Source organism: Borostomias antarcticus (genome assembly GCF_949987555.1).
Source record: "Borostomias antarcticus genome assembly, chromosome: 15".
Lineage (NCBI taxonomy): Eukaryota > Metazoa > Chordata > Actinopteri > Stomiiformes > Stomiidae > Borostomias > Borostomias antarcticus.
Genome location: NC_140248.1, coordinates 23,315,856 through 23,336,547, shown reverse-complemented (window position 1 = coordinate 23,336,547; position 20,692 = coordinate 23,315,856). Strand labels below are relative to the sequence as shown.

Sequence of the window (20,692 nt, the reverse complement as noted above, 5' to 3'; positions counted from 1 at the left end):
TGTGGTAGTGTTAGGTGGTGTGGTAGTGTTAGGTAGTGTTAGGTGGTGTGGTAGTGTTGGGTGGTGTGGTAGTGTTAGGTAGTGTGGTAGTGGTAGTGTTAGGTGGTGTGGTAGTGTTGGGTGGTGTGGTAGTGGTAGTGGTAGGTGGTGTGGTAGTGTTGGGTGGTGTGGTAGTGTTAGGTAGTGTTGGGTGGTGTGGTAGTGTGAGGTGGTGTGGTAGTGTTAGGTAGTGTGGTAGTGTTGGGTAGTGTGGTAGTGTGAGGTGGTGTGGTAGTGTTAGGTAGTGTTGGGTGGTGTGGTAGTGTTGGGTGGTGTGGTAGTGTTAGGTAGTGTTAGGTGGTGTGGTAGTGTTAGGTGGTGTGGTAGTGTTAGGTAGTGTTGGGTGGTGTGGTAGTGTTATGGTAGTGTTAGGTGGTGTGGTAGTGTTAGGTGGTGTGGTAGTGTTAGGTGGTGTGGTAGTGTTAGGTGGTGTGGTAGTGTTGGGTGGTGTGGTAGTGTTAGGTAGTGTTAGGTGGTGTGGTAGTGTTAGGTGGTGTGGTAGTGTTAGGTAGTGTTGGGTGGTGTGGTAGTGTTATGGTAGTGTTAGGTAGTGTTAGGTGGTGTGGTAGTGTTAGGTGGTGTGGTAGTGTTGGGTGGTGTGGTAGTGTTGGGTGGTGTGGTAGTGTTAGGTGGTATGGTGTGGTAGTGTTAGGTAGTGTTGGGTGGTGTTAGGTAGTATTAGGTGGTGTGGTAGTGTTAGGTAGTGTTAGGTAGTGTTAGGTAGTGTTAGGTAGTGTTGGGTAGTGTTAGGTAGTGTTAGGTAGTGTTGGGTGGTGTGGTAGTGTTGGGTGGTGTGGTAGTGATAGGTAGTGTGGTAGTGTTGGGTGGTGTGGTAGTGTTAGGTGGTGTGGTAGTGGTAGTGTTGGGTGGTGTGATAGTGATAGGTGGTGTGGTAGTGTTGGGTAGTGTTAGGTAGTGTTGGGTGGTGTGGTGGGGGAATGCTGTCCCAGTGGGAGGAGAACCCTGGCCTTATAATCCACAGCACAGTCAAGTAACGTTCTGCACTGCAGAAATAGGAGAAACTTTTTTTAATTGGGGGAATTGCATCTTGAACTTGCCAGTGCCCTGATGTGAATGTGAAACCTACCCTGGGGCACAGAGTCTTGTTCTGGCGTCTCTATCTGCCAGCTCGTCAGCAGGATGTGATATTGACTATAGAGCGACACAGCATAGTGGTGGGGAAAAAAATCTGTCCCTTGTTGCTATGGTACTTTCTATTGACTTGTCAGAACTAACTTGTTGTCAGACTCACATGATTTATACGCTCCATTTAGACGGGATTGATTTGTGTTTTTAGGGCGGCCCTGTTTTTAGGGCGGCCCGCTGCAGAAGATTGGAGAAACTCATTGAGAAAAAGCAGACAGACCATTTATTTTATTTCCAGTGTGATGTTGAGATACAGAGTTCACTGGAGGCTGTTTAAAGGGCCAGCAGCTCCTTTAATCACTATCTGATACATTTCTCATTAGAGAGAGAGAGACCTGTTAGAGAGAGACCTGGTAGAGAGACCTGTTAGAGAGACCTGGTAAAGAGAGACCTGTTAGAGAGACCTGTTAGAGAGACCTGTTAGAGAGAGACCTGGTAGAGAGACCTGGTAGAGAGACCTGGTAAAGAGAGACCTGGTAGAGAGAGACCTGGTAGAGAGAGACCTGTTAGAGAGAGATCTGTTAGAGAGAGACCTGTTAGAGAGAGATCTGTTAGAGAGAGACCTGTTAGAGAGACCTGTTAGAGAGAGATCTGTTAGAGAGAGACCTGTTAGAGAGAGACCTGTTAGAGAGACCTGTTAGAGAGAGATCTGTTAGAGAGAGACCTGTTAGAGAGAGACCTGTTAGAGAGACCTGTTAGAGAGACCTGTTAGAGAGACCTGTTAGAGAGACCTGTTAGAGAGAGACCTGTTAGAGAGATCTGTTAGAGAGAGATCTGTTAGAGAGAGATCTGTTAGAGAGAGACCTGTTAGAGAGAGACCTGTTAGAGAGAGATCTTTTAGAGAGAGACCTGTTAGAGAGACCTGTTAGAGAGACCTGGTAGAGAGAGAGACCTGGTAGAGAGAGACCTGGTAGAGAGAGACCTGCGAGAGAGACCTGTTAGAGAGAGACCTGGTAGAGAGACCTGGTAGAGAGACCTGTTAGAGAGACCTGTTAGAGAGACCTGGTAGAGAGAGAGACCTGTTAGAGAGACCTTTTAGAGAGAGATCTGTTAGAGAGAAACCTGTTAGAGAGACCTGGTAGAGAGACCTGGTAGAGAGACCTGGTAGAGAGAGACCTGTTAGAGAGAGATCTGTTAGAGAGAGACCTGGTAGAGAGACCTGGTAGAGAGACCTGTTAGAGAGAGATCTGTTAGAGAGAGACCTGTTAGAGAGAGACCTGTTAGAGAGAGACCTGTTAGAGAGAGACCTGTTAGAGAGACCTGTTAGAGAGACCTGTTAGAGAGAGATCTTTTAGAGAGAGACCTGTTAGAGAGACCTGTTAGAGAGACCTGTTAGAGAGAGATCTGTTAGAGAGACCTGTTAGAGAGACCTGTTAGAGAGAGATCTTTTAGAGAGAGATCTGTTAGAGAGACCTTTTAGAGAGAGATCTTTTAGAGAGAGATCTGTTAGAGAGACCTGTTAGAGAGAGACCTGTTAGAGAGAGATCTGTTAGAGAGACCTGTTAGAGAGAGATCTGTTAGAGAGAGACCTGTTAGAGAGAGACCTGTTAGAGAGAGACCTGGTAGAGAGAGACCTGGTAAAGAGAGAGACCTGTTAGAGAGACCTGGTAAAGAGAGAGACCTTTTAGAGAGACCTGTTAGAGAGACCTGTTAGAGAGAGATCTGTTAGAGAGAGACCTGTTAGAGAGAGACCTGTTAGAGAGACCTGTTAGAGAGAGACCTGTTAGAGAGACCTGTTAGAGAGACCTGTTAGAGAGACCTGTTAGAGAGACCTGGTAGAGAGAGACCTGTTAGAGAGACCTGGTAGAGAGAGACCTGTTAGAGAGACCTGTTAGAGAGACCTGTTAGAGAGACCTGGTAGAGAGAGAGACCTGGTAAAGAGAGACCTGTTAAAGAACTGGTAGAGAGAGACCTGTTAGAGAGACCTGTTAGAGAGACCTGTTAGAGAGACCTGTTAGAGAGACCTGGTAGAGAGAGACCTGTTAGAGAGACCTGTTAGAGAGACCTGGTAGAGAGAGACCTGGTAGAGAGAGAGACCTGGTAAAGAGAGACCTGTTAAAGAACTGGTAGAGAGACCTGTTAGAGAGACCTGGTAGAGAGACCTGGTAGAGAGAGACCTGGTAGAGAGAGACCTATTTAAGAACTGGTAGAGAGAGACATGGTAGAGAGAGACCTGGTAAATTGAGATAAATTGTGTAGCTCTCTACTGAAATTTAGAAAAGCCCTAAAAAAGCAAAATAATGCTACGTTATAATTGAGCCTAAGTGCCTTGTTTATCTCTTTTTCCTTTTTGCTGCAGATACTCTGGGTGTTTTATTGGATTGCAAAGGAGAGGCTAAAATAAGCCTCTGGCTTCAGCCTATTCCTTTTTCAGACATAGAATTGTTTACATTTGTATTGTGTGAAATGCATTTGATATGTTTTTTCTTTTGTTTTTGTTGTTGTTGTGCTGTTTTTGTTCTTGTTTTGTTTTTCTTTGCTGTACTTTCACACAATTTGAAACAGCTTGTTTATGGCCCATTAAAAATGTCCGAAATAAACCAAACCAGAGTAGTGTGAGGCTGTAGTATGTGGCTAGTGAGAGGTGGTAGTATGTGGAGAGGTGGTAGTTTGTAGCTAGTGAGAGGTGGTAGTATGTGGAGAGGTGGTGGTTTGTAGCTAGTGAGAGGTGGTAGTATGTGGAGAGGTGGTAGTTTGTAGCTAGTGAGAGGTGGTAGTATGCAGAGAGGTGGTAGTATGTAGCTAGTGAGAGGTGGTAGTATGCAGAGAGGTGGTAGTATGTAGCTAGTGAGAGGTGGTATTATGTGGAGAGGTGGTAGTATGTGGCTAGTGAGAGGTGGTAGTATGTGGAGAGGTGGTAGTATGTGGCTAGTGAGAGGTGGTAGTATGTGGAGAGGTGGTAGTTTGTAGCTAGTGAGAGGTGGTAGTATGTGGAGAGGTGGTAGTTTGTAGCTAATGAGAGGTGGTAGTATGCAGAGAGGTGGTGGTTTGTAGCTAGTGAGAGGTGGTAGTATGCAGAGAGGTGGTAGTTTGTAGCTAGTGAGAGGTGGTATTATGTGGAGAGGTGGTAGTATGTGGCTAGTGAGAGGTGGTAATATGTGGAGAGGTGGTAGTTTGTAGCTAATGAGAGGTGGTAGTATGCAGAGAGGTGGTGGTTTGTAGCTAGTGAGAGGTGGTAGTATGCAGAGAGGTGGTAGTTTGTAGCTAGTGAGAGGTGGTATTATGTGGAGAGGTGGTAGTTTGTAGCTAGTGAGAGGGGGTATTATGTGGAGAGGTGGTAGTATGTAGCTAGTGAGAGGTGGTAGTATGCAGAGAGGTGGTAGTATGTAGCTAGTGAGAGGTGGTAGTATGCAGAGAGGTGGTAGTATGTAGCTAGTGAGAGGTGGTAGTATGCAGAGAGGTGGTAGTATGTAGCTAGTGAGAGGTGGTATTATGTGGAGAGGTGGTAGTATGTGGCTAGTGAGAGGTGGTAGTATGTGGAGAGGTGGTAGTATGTGGCTAGTGAGAGGTGGTAGTATGTGGAGAGGTGGTAGTATGTGGCTAATGAGAGGTGGTAGTATGCAGAGAGGTGGTATTATGTGGAGAGGTAGTAGTATGTGGCTAGTGAGAGGTTGTAGTGTATGGTCGTGTGTCCCTGATGTGGTTGAGTCAAGCCCTCTCCCCTCTCCTCCCTGCAGAGCATCTGAAGGCGTCTCTGGAGGAGTACATGGTCCGCATGCCCAAGGTTCGCATCCTGAGGACCAAGAAGAGGGAGGGGCTAATCAGGACACGCCTCCTGGGGGCGGCGGCTGCCAAGGGAGAGGTCATCACGTTCCTGGACTCCCACTGTGAGGCCAATGTCAACTGGCTGCCCCCACTGCTTGGTGAGTCCGTCCACCCACACACACACACACAGACACACGCACACACACATGCATACACACACACATACACACACACACACACACCTACATACACACACCCCATAGTAGCCCACCCCACCCACAGCATTCAGTTCCACTCGCTGGCCTGGGTCTATGCTAAGAAACAAGACAGGGCCAGGTTTCCCAAAAGTTTCTTTCGTTAAGAGGCTCTTAAGCCCATTCAGTTGACCAATCAGAGAGCTTGCCCAGACCAGTTGACCAATCAGAACGCTCTAAATGAATGGCCCAAGAGCCTCTTAACAAAAGAAGCTTTTGGTAAACGCAGCCCAGGTCTCTCACCTGGTAGAGAGAGAGAGAACTGCTCTTTGGATGTCTCTGTAATTGAGAGAGTACCCTCTTACAAGTATCGTGGGATAATTATTGATTGATGAACTATGTAAAAAGTTAACTTAGGCCCAAATCCACAAAGAATGGATTGCTCTCGTTAATAGCTTGATATTTTGCACAGCAATTGCAACGGCAATCTGCTCCAGTTTAGCACGATATCCACAAAAGGTTTCGCTCTAATGATATGCTCAGGCAAACATGCCCACAAATTTGCCAACTGTCTGCAATTTCGTGCCCATGATTGCAATTAGCCATGTACGCATTCTTGCGCATGCCTGGTATGACGGTGCCTTCATCTGGCTACAATAACTGCTGCCATGATCCCTGGAGAGCCCGGGCATGTCAGCCCCTTATATGTGTTGCACTTACCACCAGCTGAATGCAATTTGTTGTTGTATATAGATACAAGATCTTGGATATAGTCGGATCTCTACCCAGTGTTTCAAGCTTTTCTCCATATTTCAGGACACAGATTGGATCATAATGAACAGACAGGACTTTCTTTGCAGAAAATATCAGTTCTGTTTGTTTCTGTGCATCGCAGCTGGCTGAACTTATTTTTAAAGCCCCCTCTATATATATTTCACCCTTAATATCATCCAATATCAATTCAATATCATTCAAACTTCATAAGTTCTGAGGAGAGACAGAAGAAGTGAGTGTGTTTCAAAGGCGGTATTTGCACCTCTCTAACTGTGTGTGGCAGTTAGCTCGTGGTCTTTGGATCAGACGCAAGGCTTATTTGGGGCAATTTTACTGTACATGGAAGTACCTAATTTACATACATTCAAATGAGCCTGGCATAGCCGTGGAGCTATTTGCTCATCGGTGCAGTTTGCAATACTTTTCACACTTTGTATGATGTTTCTGTATTTATTTTGTATTATATTATTATGTTTGCTCATTTATACTGTATGTTTTATTGTAACTAGCACACCATCGAAAATGAGACATTAGTCTCAATGGACACCCCTGATAAAATAAAGATAAAAAAAATAAAAATAAGTAATAGTAAAATAAAATAAAAAAGAGCAGGAAAGATTTTAAACCATTTATATCGTCCGACCTGTCACCAGACCCCTGTCTGAATGGTCCACCCTGTAACCAGACCCCTGTCTGAATGGTCCACCCTGTAACCAGACCCCTGTCTGAATGGTCCACCCTGTAACCAGACCCCTGTCTGAATGGTCCACCCTGTAACCAGACCCCTGTCTGAATGGTCCACCCTGTAACCAGACCCCTGTCTGAATGGTCCACCCTGTAACCAGACCCCTGTCTGAATGGTCCAACCTGTCACCAGGCCCCTGTCTGAATGGTCCCCTCTGTCACCAGCTGGATAAGTTGACACCATGTGGCTAGATCCCTCCAAAACGGATCACGCCATCAATCCAGCAGAAATTCTAGAAACCCAAATGTGGCACTAATTGTAGCTGGCGATTTTAACCAGGCGAACCTAAAGAAAGTGTTGCCCGACTTCCACCTACACATAGACTTTACCACAAGAGGATCAAAAACTTTGACCACTGCTATACCCCATTCAAAGGGGCATACAGGCCGTGCATGCGGGTTGCACTGCACGATGTGCTATGTGAAGGTTCCCTAACACAACTGTTGAGCAACTGCTAAAAGACAACACGGATATAAGCACACTCACAGAGGAAGTAATTGAAATAATCATGAAGGCTACAGAGGAGAATGTAGCCAAGCAGTCCATCGAAACCTACCCAAACCAGAAACCCTGGATTAACAATAAAACATGTGATGCCCTAAAGGAGTGCACCGCTGCCTACAAACTAGGACTAGAGACTGGCAACATGGATGATTATAAGGCAGCAGCATACAATGTAAGAAGAGCAGTGAAGGAAGCCAAGAGGGAATACGGTGAGAAAATGGAATTAAAATTCCGGCAAGGCTACCTCAGAAGTGTGTGGCAGGGATTAAACACCATGACTGATTATAAGGGATTTCCATCCTCCTCAGGAGGTGTAGACGCTGATCTCGAAGAGTCCTCAACACTTTCTATGCACGCATTGAGACCAACAACTGCCAGAAGGCCATCGCACCTGAGGCGAAGGAAAGAGGGGAAGAGAGAGCACTCAATCTCTCTGAACACGACATTAGAAGGGTGTTCTCACCTCTGTGGTGATGAAGTGCTTTGAGAAGCTGGTCAAGGAACTGCTGCTCCTCACTGCCAAGCACACTAGACCCCCCTACAGCTCACATCCTCCACAGTACCCTATCCCACCTAGACAAGAGCAAGGGGAACGTGTAGGATTATATGAGATAGCTGTTCATTGACTACAGTTCAGCTTTCAACACTAACCCCACCTAGACTCAATGGTGCGTTCGTTTGTGGTCGGACGTGGCAAGTCGCAAGTGGCAAAATACCTACCTCTGACCTGTGTGCATTCGAGCTATAGCGAATGATATGATGATGATATGATATTGACGTCAGCCGGCAACTGGGGCCGAGAAACATATCGAACACATCCGAATTTGCGACTAGGAAGTGTGAGTTCATGCAGCGTTTTATTTAATCATTCCTGGTAGCATGTCGCAATTTGCCACCTCCCAGTTATAAACGAACGCACCACAACACCAAGCTCAGGGTCCTGGGGCAAAGCGACGCCATCTGCAAGTGGATCCTGGACTTCCTGTCAGACAGACCTCAGGTGGTGAAGGTAGGCAACCACGTTGCCTCACCCTCAACACAGGAGCCCCCAGGGCTGTGTGCTGTCCCCACTACTGTGCTCCTTGTACACCCACACGCACAACTGTACAGCCACCTTTGACTCCAATACCATTAAGTTTGCTGACAACACAGCAGTGATAGGCCTGATCACCAACAATGATGAGAGGGCCTACCTGGAGGAGGTGAGGCTCCTGACCCAGTGGGGTCAGGAAAACAACCTCCATCTGAACGTCAGCAAGACAAAGGAGATGGTGGTGGACGTTGGGAGGAAGCAGGAGAGGAACTACACCCCTCTAATCATCAACGGGACCCTTGTAGAGAGAGTGGACAGCTTCAAGTACCTTGGCGTCCAGGGGACTTGACATGGTCAACACACATAGACACTGTGGTGAGGAAAGCACGTCAGAGACTGAACCACCTCAGACAACTGAGGAAATTCAGAGCGTCCCACCAGATTCAACAGAGCTTCTTCTCATGCACGATCGAGAGCATCCTGACAGGGAATATCACCACCTGGTGCGGGAACAGCAGCTCTCAGGATTGCAAGGCCCTACAGAGTGGTACGTCAGCTGAATGTACATCGGGGGGGCCACTCCCCCACCTTGAACAAATCTACTCCAGAAGATGCAAGACCAAAGCCAACAGGATCCTGAGAGATCCCGGCCATCCAGGCAACGACTGTTCTCTCTGCTACAGTCAGGGAAAAGATACCGCACATGGAGAACACAGAGGGGCTTAGGAAGAGCTTCTTTCCACAAGCCACCCGGCTCCTTTGTGACTCTATCTAGCGTATAGAACCACTATACCCAGAGGATCAGGATATCTAGTGTATACTTATGTATATCTAGTGTATACTTATGTCCACTTACAACACAAATGTCAATACACCTCCCCATGATTATTTATTATAGCTATAGCACATACATAACTCATATCCATATATAGCATGTACATAATCCATCCAGACCTTTATCTATCCCATCTTAGCTTAACCTTATACTGTATAGAAATGGTATGAATTGTGTAATTTGTACATTTTGTAATTTGTAACTTGTACATTTGTCATTTGGAAATTAAGTATTGGAGTTTATCTGTATTGAGCATATAATCTTAGGCATCAACATTTCACTCTCTCTCCCTTTCTCACCCCCCCCCCCCCCCCCCCCCCCCCCCTCTCTCTCTTCCTCAGACCGTATAGCCCAGAACAGGAAGTCCATCGTGTGTCCGATGATCGACGTCATCGACCATGACAACTTTGGCTATGAGACGCAGGCGGGGGACACCATGCGGGGGGCGTTTGATTGGGAGATGTACTACAAACGCATCCCCATCCCCGCACAGCTGCAGAAGGATGACCCCAGCGAACCCTTCGAGTGAGTAGCAGACCACACACACACACGCACAAACAAACACACACACAAACACACAAACACACCCACACGCACAGGTGGTCATACATGTACTGCCTGTGTTCCATTCCATACAAGCCAAGTCTAAGACTAGTGCAAGGAACGAAACGTATCCACAGAAGCAATATGAAATTCAGATATCCACTGTGTCAGCCTGCCAGGCTATGAATGAAACAGGCTATGAATGAAACATGACCACGAACAGAGCTCAGCAGAAGTGAGAGTGGATATGATAGTTTTATTCATACCAGACCTCTGGCTACTGTGGGTGAGTCTTTATATCTCTGTTTGAGTTCTCTCTTTTTCTTTCTTTCTTTCTTTCTTTCTTTCTTTCTTTCTTTCTTTCTTTCTTTCTTTCTTTCTTTCTTTCTTTCTTTCTTTCTTTCTTTCTTTCTTTCTTTTTTTCTTTCCTTCCTTCCTTCCTTCCTCCCTTCTTTCTTTCTCCCTTTCTTTCTTTCTTTCTTTCTTTCTTTTTTTCTCTCTCTTCTCTGCTCTCTTCTCTCCCCACTGTTATGAGCACCCTCGTCTGAGGTCAATGGACTAAAATTGGGAATATCCGTTTTGCAAGTCTAATTAAAAGTAAATTGTGTCTTGGAATATTCATGGGCGATTAAATGGAATTTTAATTCCTTTTGCGGAGCAACTCAGGATAGTGTGATGGAGATCTTAAGGGGTGGGGGGTTTGTATTGGGGGGGTGGGGGGTGTGGGTGGGGGGTTGGGGTAGGGGGGGTTGGGTCAGGGGGGACTGGGGGGTTTGTGTGCGTGTGGGAGTAAGAACGTTACAGATGAGAGGAGCGAGTAGAGCGACAGATGAGCTTTCCTCTTTTGATGAGTGTTTTATATAAGACATCCCTTTGTCCCCCCCGCCCCCCCCCACACACACACACACACACACACACACACACAGGCACCTTCTTCCCTTCTGCCTTATCTGCGCCACGCAGCCTCCAGGGTCGGGACTGCTGCATGCCAAACAGCTACCGCCAGCTTTACGCCACGAAACAGATGTAATCCAGCACACCACACAGACACTGACCGTTTGTCCTTGAGAAACGGCAGGAGAGAGGAACTCATGTGTTGTAGTTAGTCAGCGCCGATGTAGTTCAGCCCCAGCCTCCCAGCCTCCATCCCTCCAGTCCTCTAACCCTCCATCCCTCCAGTCCTCCAGTCCTCTAACCCTCCATCCCTCCAGTCCTCCAGTCCTCTAACCCTCCATCCCTCCATCCCTCCAGTCCTCTAACCCTCCATCCCTCCAGTCCTCTAACCCTCCATCCCTCCAGTCCTCTAACCCTCCATCCCTCCAGTCCTCTAACCCTCCATCCCTCCAGTCCTCTAACCCTCCATCCCTCCAGTCCTCCAGTCCTCTAACCCTCCATCCCTCCAGTCCTCTAACCCTCCATCCCTCCAGTCCTCCAGTCCTCTAACCCTCCATCCCTCCAGTCCTCAAGTCCTCTAACCCTCAATCCCTCCAGTCCTCCAGTCCTCTAACCCTCCATCCCTCCAGTCCTCCAACCCTCCAGTCCTCTAACCCTCCATCCCTCCAGTCCTCCAGTCCTCTAACCCTCCATCCCTCCAGTCCTCCAGTCCTCCAGTCCTCTAACCCTCCAACCCTCCAGTCCTCTAACCCTCCATCCCTCCAGTCCTCTAACCCTCCAACCCTCCATCCCTCCAGTCCTCAAGTCCTCTAACCCTCAATCCCTCCAGTCCTCCAGTCCTCCAGTCCTCTAACCCTCCATCCCTCCAGTCCTCCAACCCTCCAGTCCTCTAACCCTCCATCCCTCCATCCCTCCAGTCCTCTAACCCTCCATCCCTCCAGTCCTCAAGTCCTCTAACCCTCCAGTCCTCTAACCCTCCATCCCTCCAGTCCTCCAGTCCTCTAACCCTCCATCCCTCCAGTCCTCTAACCCTCCATCCCTCCAGTCCTCTAACCCTCCAGTCCTCCAGTCCTCAAGTCCTCTAACCCTCCAGTCCTCCAGTCCTCTAACCCTCCAGTCCTCCAGTCCTCTAACCCTCCATCCCTCCAGTCCTCTAACCCTCCAGTCCTCCAGTCCTCCAGTCCTCAAGTCCTCTAACCCTCCAGTCCTCCAGTCCTCTAACCCTCCAGTCCTCCAGTCCTCCAACCCTCCATCCCTCCATCCCTCCAACCCTCCAGTCCTCTAACCCTCCAGTCCTCCAGTCCTCCAGTCCTCAAGTCCTCTAACCCTCCAGTCCTCCAGTCCTCTAACCCTCCAGTCCTCCAGTCCTCCAACCCTCCATCCCTCCATCCCTCCAACCCTCCAGTCCTCTAACCCTCCATCCCTCCAGTCCTCTAACCCTCCAGTCCTCCAGTCCTCCAGTCCTCAAGTCCTCTAACCCTCCAGTCCTCCAGTCCTCTAACCCTCCAGTCCTCCAGTCCTCCAACCCTCCATCCCTCCATCCCTCCAACCCTCCAGTCCTCTAACCCTCCAGTCCTCCAACCCTCCATCCTTCCAGTCCTCCAACCCTCCATCCTTCCAGTCCTCCAACCCTCCAGTCCTCCAGTCCTCCAGTCCTCCAACCCTCCACTCCTCCAACCCTCCAGTCCTCCAACCCTCCATCCCTCCAGTCCTCTAACCCTCCAGTCCTCCAACCCTCCATCCCTCCATCCCTCCAACCCTCCAACCCTCCAGTCCTCTAACATTCCAGTCCTCCAACCCTCCATCCCTCCAGTCCTCCAACCCTCCAGTCCTCCAGTCCTCCAACCCTCCACTCCTCCAACCCTCCAGTCCTCCAACCCTCCATCCCTCCAGTCCTCTAACCCTCCAGTCCTCCAACCCTCCAGTCCTCCAACCCTCCATCCCTCCATCCCTCCATCCCTCCAACCCTCCAGTCCTCTAACCCTCCAGTCCTCCAACCCTCCATCCCTCCAGTCCTCAAACCCTCCAGTCCTCCAGCCCTCCAACCCTCAAGTCCTCCAATCCCAGCTTCAACTCAATCCCAGCTTCAACTCAATCCCAGCTACATTTATAGTCCCAATCCACAGCCCCTAGTCTCAGCTCCAGTCCCAAATCTAGCCCCAGGCCCGGCCCCGGCCTTGTCCCCAACCCCAGCCCCGACCCCAGCTCCAGCCTCATTCTTAGCCCACGGCCTCTGCTCCATTCCCAGCCTCAGCCTCACCCCACGCTGTAGGCCCTACTAGCCTCGATCTCCAGCCCCGGTTCTAGACCAGGCCTCTCTGCTGGTCCCTGTCTCAGCCCCGGTTCTAGACCCAGACCTCTCTGCTGGTCCCTGTCTCAGCCCTGATCTCCAGCCCCGGTTCTAGACCCAGGCCTCTCTGCTGGTCCCTGTCTCAGCCCCGGTTCTAGACCAGGCCTCTCTGCTGGTCCCTGTCTCAGCCCCGGTTCTAGACCCAGGCCTCTCTGCTGGTCCCTGTCTCAGCCCCGGTTCTAGACCCAGGCCTCTCTGCTGGTCCCTGTCTCAGCCCCGGTTCTAGACCAGGCCTCTCTGCTGGTCCCTGTCTCAGCCCTGCTCCATGGGCCCTGGCTGTTCTTCCAGACCTGATCCTGCTAACTGAGAGCTCAGCAGAGAGACTCCAGCTCATCTCTCCCAGACCAGACTGAGATGTGGAGGGTTGGGGTTAGGTTTGGGGTTGGGGCTACTACTGGGTACTACTTGGTCTTATTGTAACTGGGTAGTACTTGGTCTTATTGTAGGTACTACTTGGTCTTATTGTAACTGGGTAGTACTTGGTCTTATTGTAACTGGGTACTACTTGGTCTTATTGCAACTGGGTACTACTTGGTCTTATTGTAGCTGGGTAGTACTTGGTCTTATTGTAGGTACTACTTGGTCTTATTGTAGGTACTACTTGGTCTTATTGTAGGTACTACTTGGTCTTATTGTAACTGGGTACTACTTGGTTCGTCTTGTGATACTGAGCTGATGAATTATTCAGCAGTACACAGCAACCAGTTTCTGTTTGGCTGCTGTTACAGTGCTTGTTATGCACCCCCCCCCCCCCCCCCCCCCCCCACCATGGGCACCAACTGGTTAATCGGTTCTGTTGTTCACGACTACTGCTGGGTGATGTACTCTTAACTTGCCAAACTGATGAGTTGTGTTTGACTCATAAAATCCTCTCCTCTCACAAACAGTCTATAAAGATGGCCATAAACCCAGCGAGATTCAGCCCGCCGTTCCCATCACACTGATTTATAAGTTGCAGATTTATCCGGGTGTCTCTGAATGGCCTGAAGGCTGGGGGAGATGGTTGGAGCCGGGGAGATTGATGGACGCTGTTGGAGCGGTTGATGAGTCTGACTGGTGCTCACTTAACCCCTCTCTCTCCCTTCTCTCTCTCTCTCTCTCTCTCTCTCTCTCTCCCTTCTCTCTCTCTCTCTCTCTCTCTCTCTAACCTCTCTCTGTCCCTTCTCTCTCTCTCTCTAACCTCTCTCTGTCCCTTCTCTCTCTCTCTCTCTCTCTCTCTCTCTCTAACCTCTCTCTGTCCCTTCTCTCTCTCTCTCTCTCTCTCTCTCTCTAACCTCTCTCTGTCCCTTCTCTCTCTCTCTCTCTCTCTCTCTCTCTCTCTAACCTCTCTCTGTCCCTTCTCTCTCTCTCTCTCTCTCTCTCTAACCTCTCTCTGTCCCTTCTCTCTCCCTTCTCTCTCTCTCTCTCTCTCTCTCTCTCTCTCTCTCTAACCTCTCTCTGTCCCTTCTCTCTCCCTTCTCTCTCTCTCTCTCTCTCTCTCTCTCTCTCTAACCTCTCTCTGTCCCTTCTCTCTCTCTCTAACCTCTCTCTGTCCCTTCTCTCTCTCTCTCTCTCTCTCTCTCTCTCTCTCTCTCTCTCTAACCTCTCTCTGTCCCTTCTCTCTCTCCCTTCTCTCTCTCTCTCTCTCTCTCTCTAACCTCTCTCTGTCCCTTCTCTCTCTCTCTCTCTCTCTAACCTCTCTCTGTCTTTCTCTCTCTTTCAGTAAGTAAGTTAAGTAAGTTGCCTTGAGAGCCAGTGGTCAGAAGCCTATCTCCTGATTCCTTAGCCTGAGGCAGCTTGATGTACAAGTACACTCCCTGGACATGATGCTAGTAGTATGTCCCGGGGACTTACCCCCAATCCAACCCTTGATGCTGAGTGCCAAGCAGGGAGGCATTGGGTACCATTTTTTCTTTCTCTTTCAGGTCTCCTGTTATGGCTGGAGGACTCTTCGCTGTAGACAGGAAGTGGTTCTGGGAGCTGGGAGGATATGACACAGGGCTGGAGATCTGGGGAGGGGAGCAGTACGAGATCTCCTTCAAGGTAAACAGTCACACAGAGAAACAGCCACACAGAGAAACAATCACACAGAGAAACATCCACACAGTGAAACAGGCACACAGAGAAACAATCACACAGAGAAACAGTCACACAGAGAAACATCCACACAGTGAAACAATCACACAGAGAAACAATCACACAGAGAAACAATCACACAGAGAAACAATCACACAGAGAAACAGTCACACAGAGAAACAGCCACACTGTGAAACAATCACACAGAGAAACAGTCACACAGAGAAACAGTCACACAGAGAAACAGGCACACAGTGAAACAGTCACACAGAAAAAGTCACACAGAGAAACAGCCACTCTGAGAAACACACAGGCCCATTGTTACACCCCTGTAAACACACCTGACTCAACTAATTAAGAGTTTAACGCCTCGAACTCACCAGTCATGCAAGCGCAACAGATGCTGCTTGTGCGGGCGGATTTGAGCTTAATCACCGTGTGTTGCCTCTGTAAAACCCAGCAGTTAGATCATATAACTCTCTTTGTTTTCCCACTTCAATGATCAGTCTGATGTCATCCATGCCTTCTGGGTGAGAGTAGTTAGCTACTGACGTCTGGGAGGCGAGAGAGGATTTGTTGACGGTGTGTTGTGACGTCTGATTGGATGGTAGGATGCAAGCATGTGGAGATGATATTGGTGCTTTGATTATATAATAATAGTAGGTTGAAAAACACTATGTAGTGATATGATGAATATATTGTAAATATCCAATGTATTTCTATGAGATTGCACATGCGGCCGCGTAGAAAAATTCCGCCCGAGCGGAAAAATCAATTCACGCCCGGGCCCGTCCGCACGACCACCCACCCACCCGCGGCCCGTCCGCACGCCCACCCACCCACGGCCTGTCCGCACGACCACCCACCCACCCGCGGCCCGTCCACACGCCCACCCACCCACCCGCGGCCCGTCCGCACGCCCACCCACCCACCCGCGGCCCGCCCGTCCGCACGCCCACCCACCCACCCGCGGCCCGTCCACACGCCCACCCACCCGCCCGCGGGCCATCCGAACGCCCACCCACCCGCGGCCCGTCCACAAGCCCGCCCACCCACCCGCGGCCCGTCCGCACGCCCACCCACCCATGGCCCGTCCACACGCCCACCCACCCGCTGCCCGTCCACACGCCCGCCCACCCACCCGCTGCCCGTCCACACGCCCACCCACCCACCCGCGGCCTGTCCACACGCCCACCCACCCGCGGTCGGTGAGAACAGCAGGATTCGTTTAACATGGGAGCTGAAGTGAAGCGCAGCAGTGCGCATTGCGCTTCAGTGACTGGTGAGTTCGAGGCGTAAAAGATCAATGTAAGATTTTTTGTGGCATCTAGTGGTGAGATTACAGATTGCAACTAACTGACCCCCCCCCCCCCCCCCCCCCCCACACATCTTTCCAGCTTAGTTTTTGGAGGTACGGTGGCCTGTACTGGCCTGAAAGGTGCCAGTACGGCTGTGTTTATATGACAACAATGTTTCTATGACAACAATATCACCACTGTTGTATGATATACTATCATTACCCCTTTACTTTGTATTATCTATCTGTTCTTCGTAGGCTCCTGTCTTTTTATTATCCATCTGTTATCTCTTTATTATCTATCTATTCTTCTTAGGCTATTAACTAGTATCTATCTGTTCCTCTTAGGCTACTATCTATTTATTATATATCTTATCTATTTATTGTCTATCTGTTATCTATTTGTTATCTATCTGTTCTTCTTAGGCTACTATCTATTTATTATCTTTATGTAACTCTTAGGCTACTATCTGTCTTATCTATTTATTATATATCTCTTATTCTTAGGCTATCATCTTTTCATTGCCTGACCACCGGTGCCGAGATATTTTCAGTCGTGTGTGTTCGTTATTTCATTCTTTCATTTGTTGGTATGCAAAAAACCTCCAGTGCGATTTTCATGAAACTTGGTGGAGGGGTGTAGCATGGGCCAACTTGGAACCCATCAAATTTTGGAGCGGATCCGAATCACTGGGCAGATACACAAATGAGAATTAGAACAGAACTTGGCCATGCTTGGACCATTTCCTTCACTTCATCTTTCTGCCAGGTCTCCTGCCAGGATTACTGTACTGCTCGGTGGCCGAAGGGATAAGACACTGCTCCTAATAGTCAGGCGTCCTGGGTTCTAATCCCAGTGAAGGGATAAGACACTGCTCCTAATAGTCAGGAGTCCTGGGTTCTAATCCCAGTGAAGGGATAAGACCCTGCTCCTAATAGTCAGGAGTGCTTCTCTGGACCCTGGCTGTGCTGGGGGAAGGCCAGTCTGAAGAGGTGCTTCTCTGGACCCTGGACCCTGGCTGTGCTGGGGGAAGGCCAGTCTGAAGAGGTGGTTCTCTGGACCCTGGCCATGCTGGGGGAAGGCCAGTCTGAAGAGGTGCTCCTCTGGACCCTGGCTGTGCTGGGGGAAGGCCAGTCTGAAGAGGTGGTCCTCTGGACACTGGCTGTGCTGGGGGAAGCCAGTCTGAAGAGGTGCTTCTCTGGACCCTGGCTGTGCTGGGGGAAGGCCAGTCTGAAGAGGTGGTCCTCTGGACCCTGGCTGTGCTGGGGGAAGGCCAGTCTGAAGAGGTGCTCGTCTGGACCCTGGACCCTGGTCATGCTGGGGGAAGGCCAGTCTGAAGAGGTGCTCCTCTGGACCCTGGACCCTGGCTGTGCTGGGGGAAGCCAGTCTGAAGAGGTGCTCCTCTGGACCCTGGCTGTGCTGGGGGAAGCCAGTCTGAAGAGGTGCTCCTCTGGACCCTGGCTGTGCTGGGGGAAGGCCAGTCTGAAGAGGTGCTCGTCTGGACCCTGGTCATGCTGGGGGAAGGCCAGTCTGAAGAGGTGCGTTTTAGACGTTTTTTGAAGAGGCTGATGGAGTCAGAGCCACGGAGGGAAGGCGGGAGGGAGGTCCAGAGTCTGGGACCGGCAGCAGCAGAGAAGACTCGTTCACCAAGGATGGAGCGTTGGTGTGAGGGATAGAAAGACGTCTGGCATCAGTGGAACTTGAGAGCAGTGAGTTCTTTATGCCAATTTCTACAACGGGGAGTTTGGATACTTGATTCTGATTGGCTAGCAGCCGTTGTAAAATACTCTGTAACCCACGGCTGTGACTACATAACAATTAGTATTAATGCACCGTCAATCTCATTGACGAGGCTATTGATAAGATCAAGCGGTATGTTTTGCGTAGCAACCACTCGCAGCAACCTCGCCTTTTTATTAATTACACCCATGTTTACCTACTGTAGGTATCCTTTTACAAAAACTCACTCATCAGTCCGACTCCAACACTTCCACACCCCTACCAGCAAAAAGGAGTGCTCTGGAGAACTCTTTTAATAACTGCACCATAGCGGGAAATGTTCAAATAAACGTGAACCACCCGAATTATGCCTATATAGGCTTATGTGAACAAGGCCAACCCAAATAGGCTAGATAGCCTGTCGCCTGGCAACCATTTAATTCAGAACTATAGCCTATCGCAGAAGATTATGTAAATACAAAAATTATGAGAATTATAGGTAAATAAATGATTGAATGTTACTACTGTATGTGTTTTTTGTGAATATATATGTAGTAACTGTTGTAGAAAAGCAATTGACCACTCGAGGCAGTGGTCAATTGCTATCGCCTCGGCCTAACAACGCCCTGTAGCTGTTGTAAAATCCAGTGTAACCCACTGCCTCTCGTGGTCAATTGCTTAAATAACTTAGAGAGTAAATAGGATGATTAAATTCAACAAAATGTGGTGCTACTGGATAATTCATGTTTTTGCATCTAATAGTGCTTCTGTGCTCAGCAATACGAGTTTTTACTGCTCGTCTTACCAACATGTGCCTTACTACCAATGGTGCATGATAAGATGAAAAACTGATTCATAATTCATTTTATGGGGATCTCTTTACCTGTGTGGGGATGTTTAAACTACAACGGTCAGTATAGTTAACACTGACGACGGTGCCCTCAGGAGTAGGTGCTGAAGCAGCTTGGACAGGGCCTGACTGAGGAGGTGAATATGGGTAAACCAGATGGTCTCTCAGGTTCTTACCTCCTTTATAAACCAAGAGAGGTTGTTCTTTGAACACATATTTGAGTTGACAGTCAGATTCAAGTTTATGCCAATGTTCAGAACTCTTAGAATACTCTGTTGTAAAAACTGTAAACAGTATAGTAATGTGGTTTCCCTGTAGGGTTATTTTGTATTTTGGTGGCAGCATAATTTAGGACAGATTTCTTGTATCTTCTTTTTTTGAAAGTTGATTTTCATTTCACTTGTGTTCCTGTCAAAATCATCAGTTTTCTGGCAAATTTGTTTTAATTTACAAACCTGACTAAAAGGGAGAGTATTTTTTAACGGCGAGGGATGGTTGGAGTCTGCCCTTAAAGTAAAGTGTTTCTAGCACTAGGTTTTCTGAACAGATCTGTATGCAAGTAATTATTCTCTAATGATCCATAAATCCAGAAAACTGATGTGTTTGCAGTCAAACATTTTACAAGATCATTTTCAACTTTTAAATTGAGTAAAGTGTGTTCTGAAGAACATCTACCCCAGTCTCAGAAGGTCCAACTCACCACCTCCCACACAGTCACCAGCTGAAGTTTCTACCAAACTGCCAAGTTTCTACCAAAGCCCATTGACTCACCCAGACAGGATAGCAGTTGACATTAAGTTTTCACATTGTGTTTCAATCATTTCACTCCAAATATTCTCTACTGCGCACGGGAGGCCCACCATCCATCATACTCAGAAAGCGTATTAGATTACTCTCCCCACTTCTGTATGGCTATGAATTATTCCATAGGATGGCCATCTATTATGCTGACTCACCCTAGAACAGGCTGGTCCCCCTACTGTCTACGACACCCCTCCCCCTCTCTGGGGAGTTTAGAAACCTCATTAAAATAATTGAATTGTGGTTTTGAAAACTCGAGGGCTCCTTACAGTCTCACTTCATTAGGTACATGCTTTCGTGTGGCTGCGTTTGATTGGATGGACAGCGGTGGCGGAGTCTGAAGGATGTTGAAGATCAGTCTGCCTGTGATCCGTGTCTGTCTGTGAGTGCTGTCTGACATCATTTCAAATACTTCTCTGTGCTCGATCGATCTTGGTTTGCACCATGGAACCAATGAGCTGGTCTAAAAAATTGAAACCCCACCCACCTGGCACTCAAAACAGACTCAAGCAAACTCTCAAAGCATTGGAAGGTTTTTGGCCCCGGCGTGCTGGTCTCGTTTCCATCCACCATCTGCATCGCCACCATGGCTCAGATTGCTGCCAGGAACCAGAAGCATTCAGCAGGCTGAATAAAAAAGATTTGTCGTTTTTTAATCAGAAATGTTAAAAAGAAACAAACTCAACGTTCTTGAAACAACATTCACCTAATTGTTTTGGATCGACTAAGGTTCCGCTCTAGCTAACCTGAATGTTGATGACTGAGGAGACACAGACAGCTTGGGTCCAGAGCAATCTGGAGATAACTGAAGAGGATCATCTTCTCAGCATCAGAGCTCAGAACACTCAGACCCTCGAGGAGGGCTTTCCAGCGCCCCCCTCATCAACAAATTACAGCTTGATGAGGCGTCTAGACGGAAGACAGCATGCAGGCAGGCTGGCAGTGGCAAGCGGAGAACTGAGGGGTTCAAAGCCAATCCAAACTCACTCAGATCAGATTCACCAGGCTGCAGTGTGTGCGTGTGTGTGTGAGTGCGTGAGTGTGTGAGTGTGTGTGTGTGTGTGTGTGTGTGAGAGTGTGACTGGGCGAGTCTGAAGGATGTTGGATATTCACCAGGCTGCAGTGTGTGTGGTGTGTGTGTGTGTGTGTGTGTGTGTGTGTGTGTGTGTGTGTGTGTGTGTGTGTGTGTGTGCGTGCGTGTGTGCGT

General features: G+C 48.8%; 1 protein-coding gene across 1 annotated transcript in view; it reads left to right on the top strand.

The window, feature by feature from the left end:
* galnt10 (UDP-N-acetyl-alpha-D-galactosamine:polypeptide N-acetylgalactosaminyltransferase 10 (GalNAc-T10)) overlaps positions 1 to 20,692 on the top strand; it is a gene marked incomplete at its 3' end in the record, with an annotated part of 78,933 nt that overhangs the window by 39,777 nt on the left and 18,464 nt on the right. The window contains exons 2-4 of the mRNA XM_084449517.1: positions 4,863 to 5,048; positions 9,317 to 9,500; positions 14,667 to 14,784. Coding sequence (XP_084305643.1) covers positions 4,892 to 5,048; positions 9,317 to 9,500; positions 14,667 to 14,784 — 459 coding nt within the window. The 5' untranslated portion in view covers positions 4,863 to 4,891. The remainder of the gene's footprint in view (positions 1 to 4,862; positions 5,049 to 9,316; positions 9,501 to 14,666; positions 14,785 to 20,692) is intronic.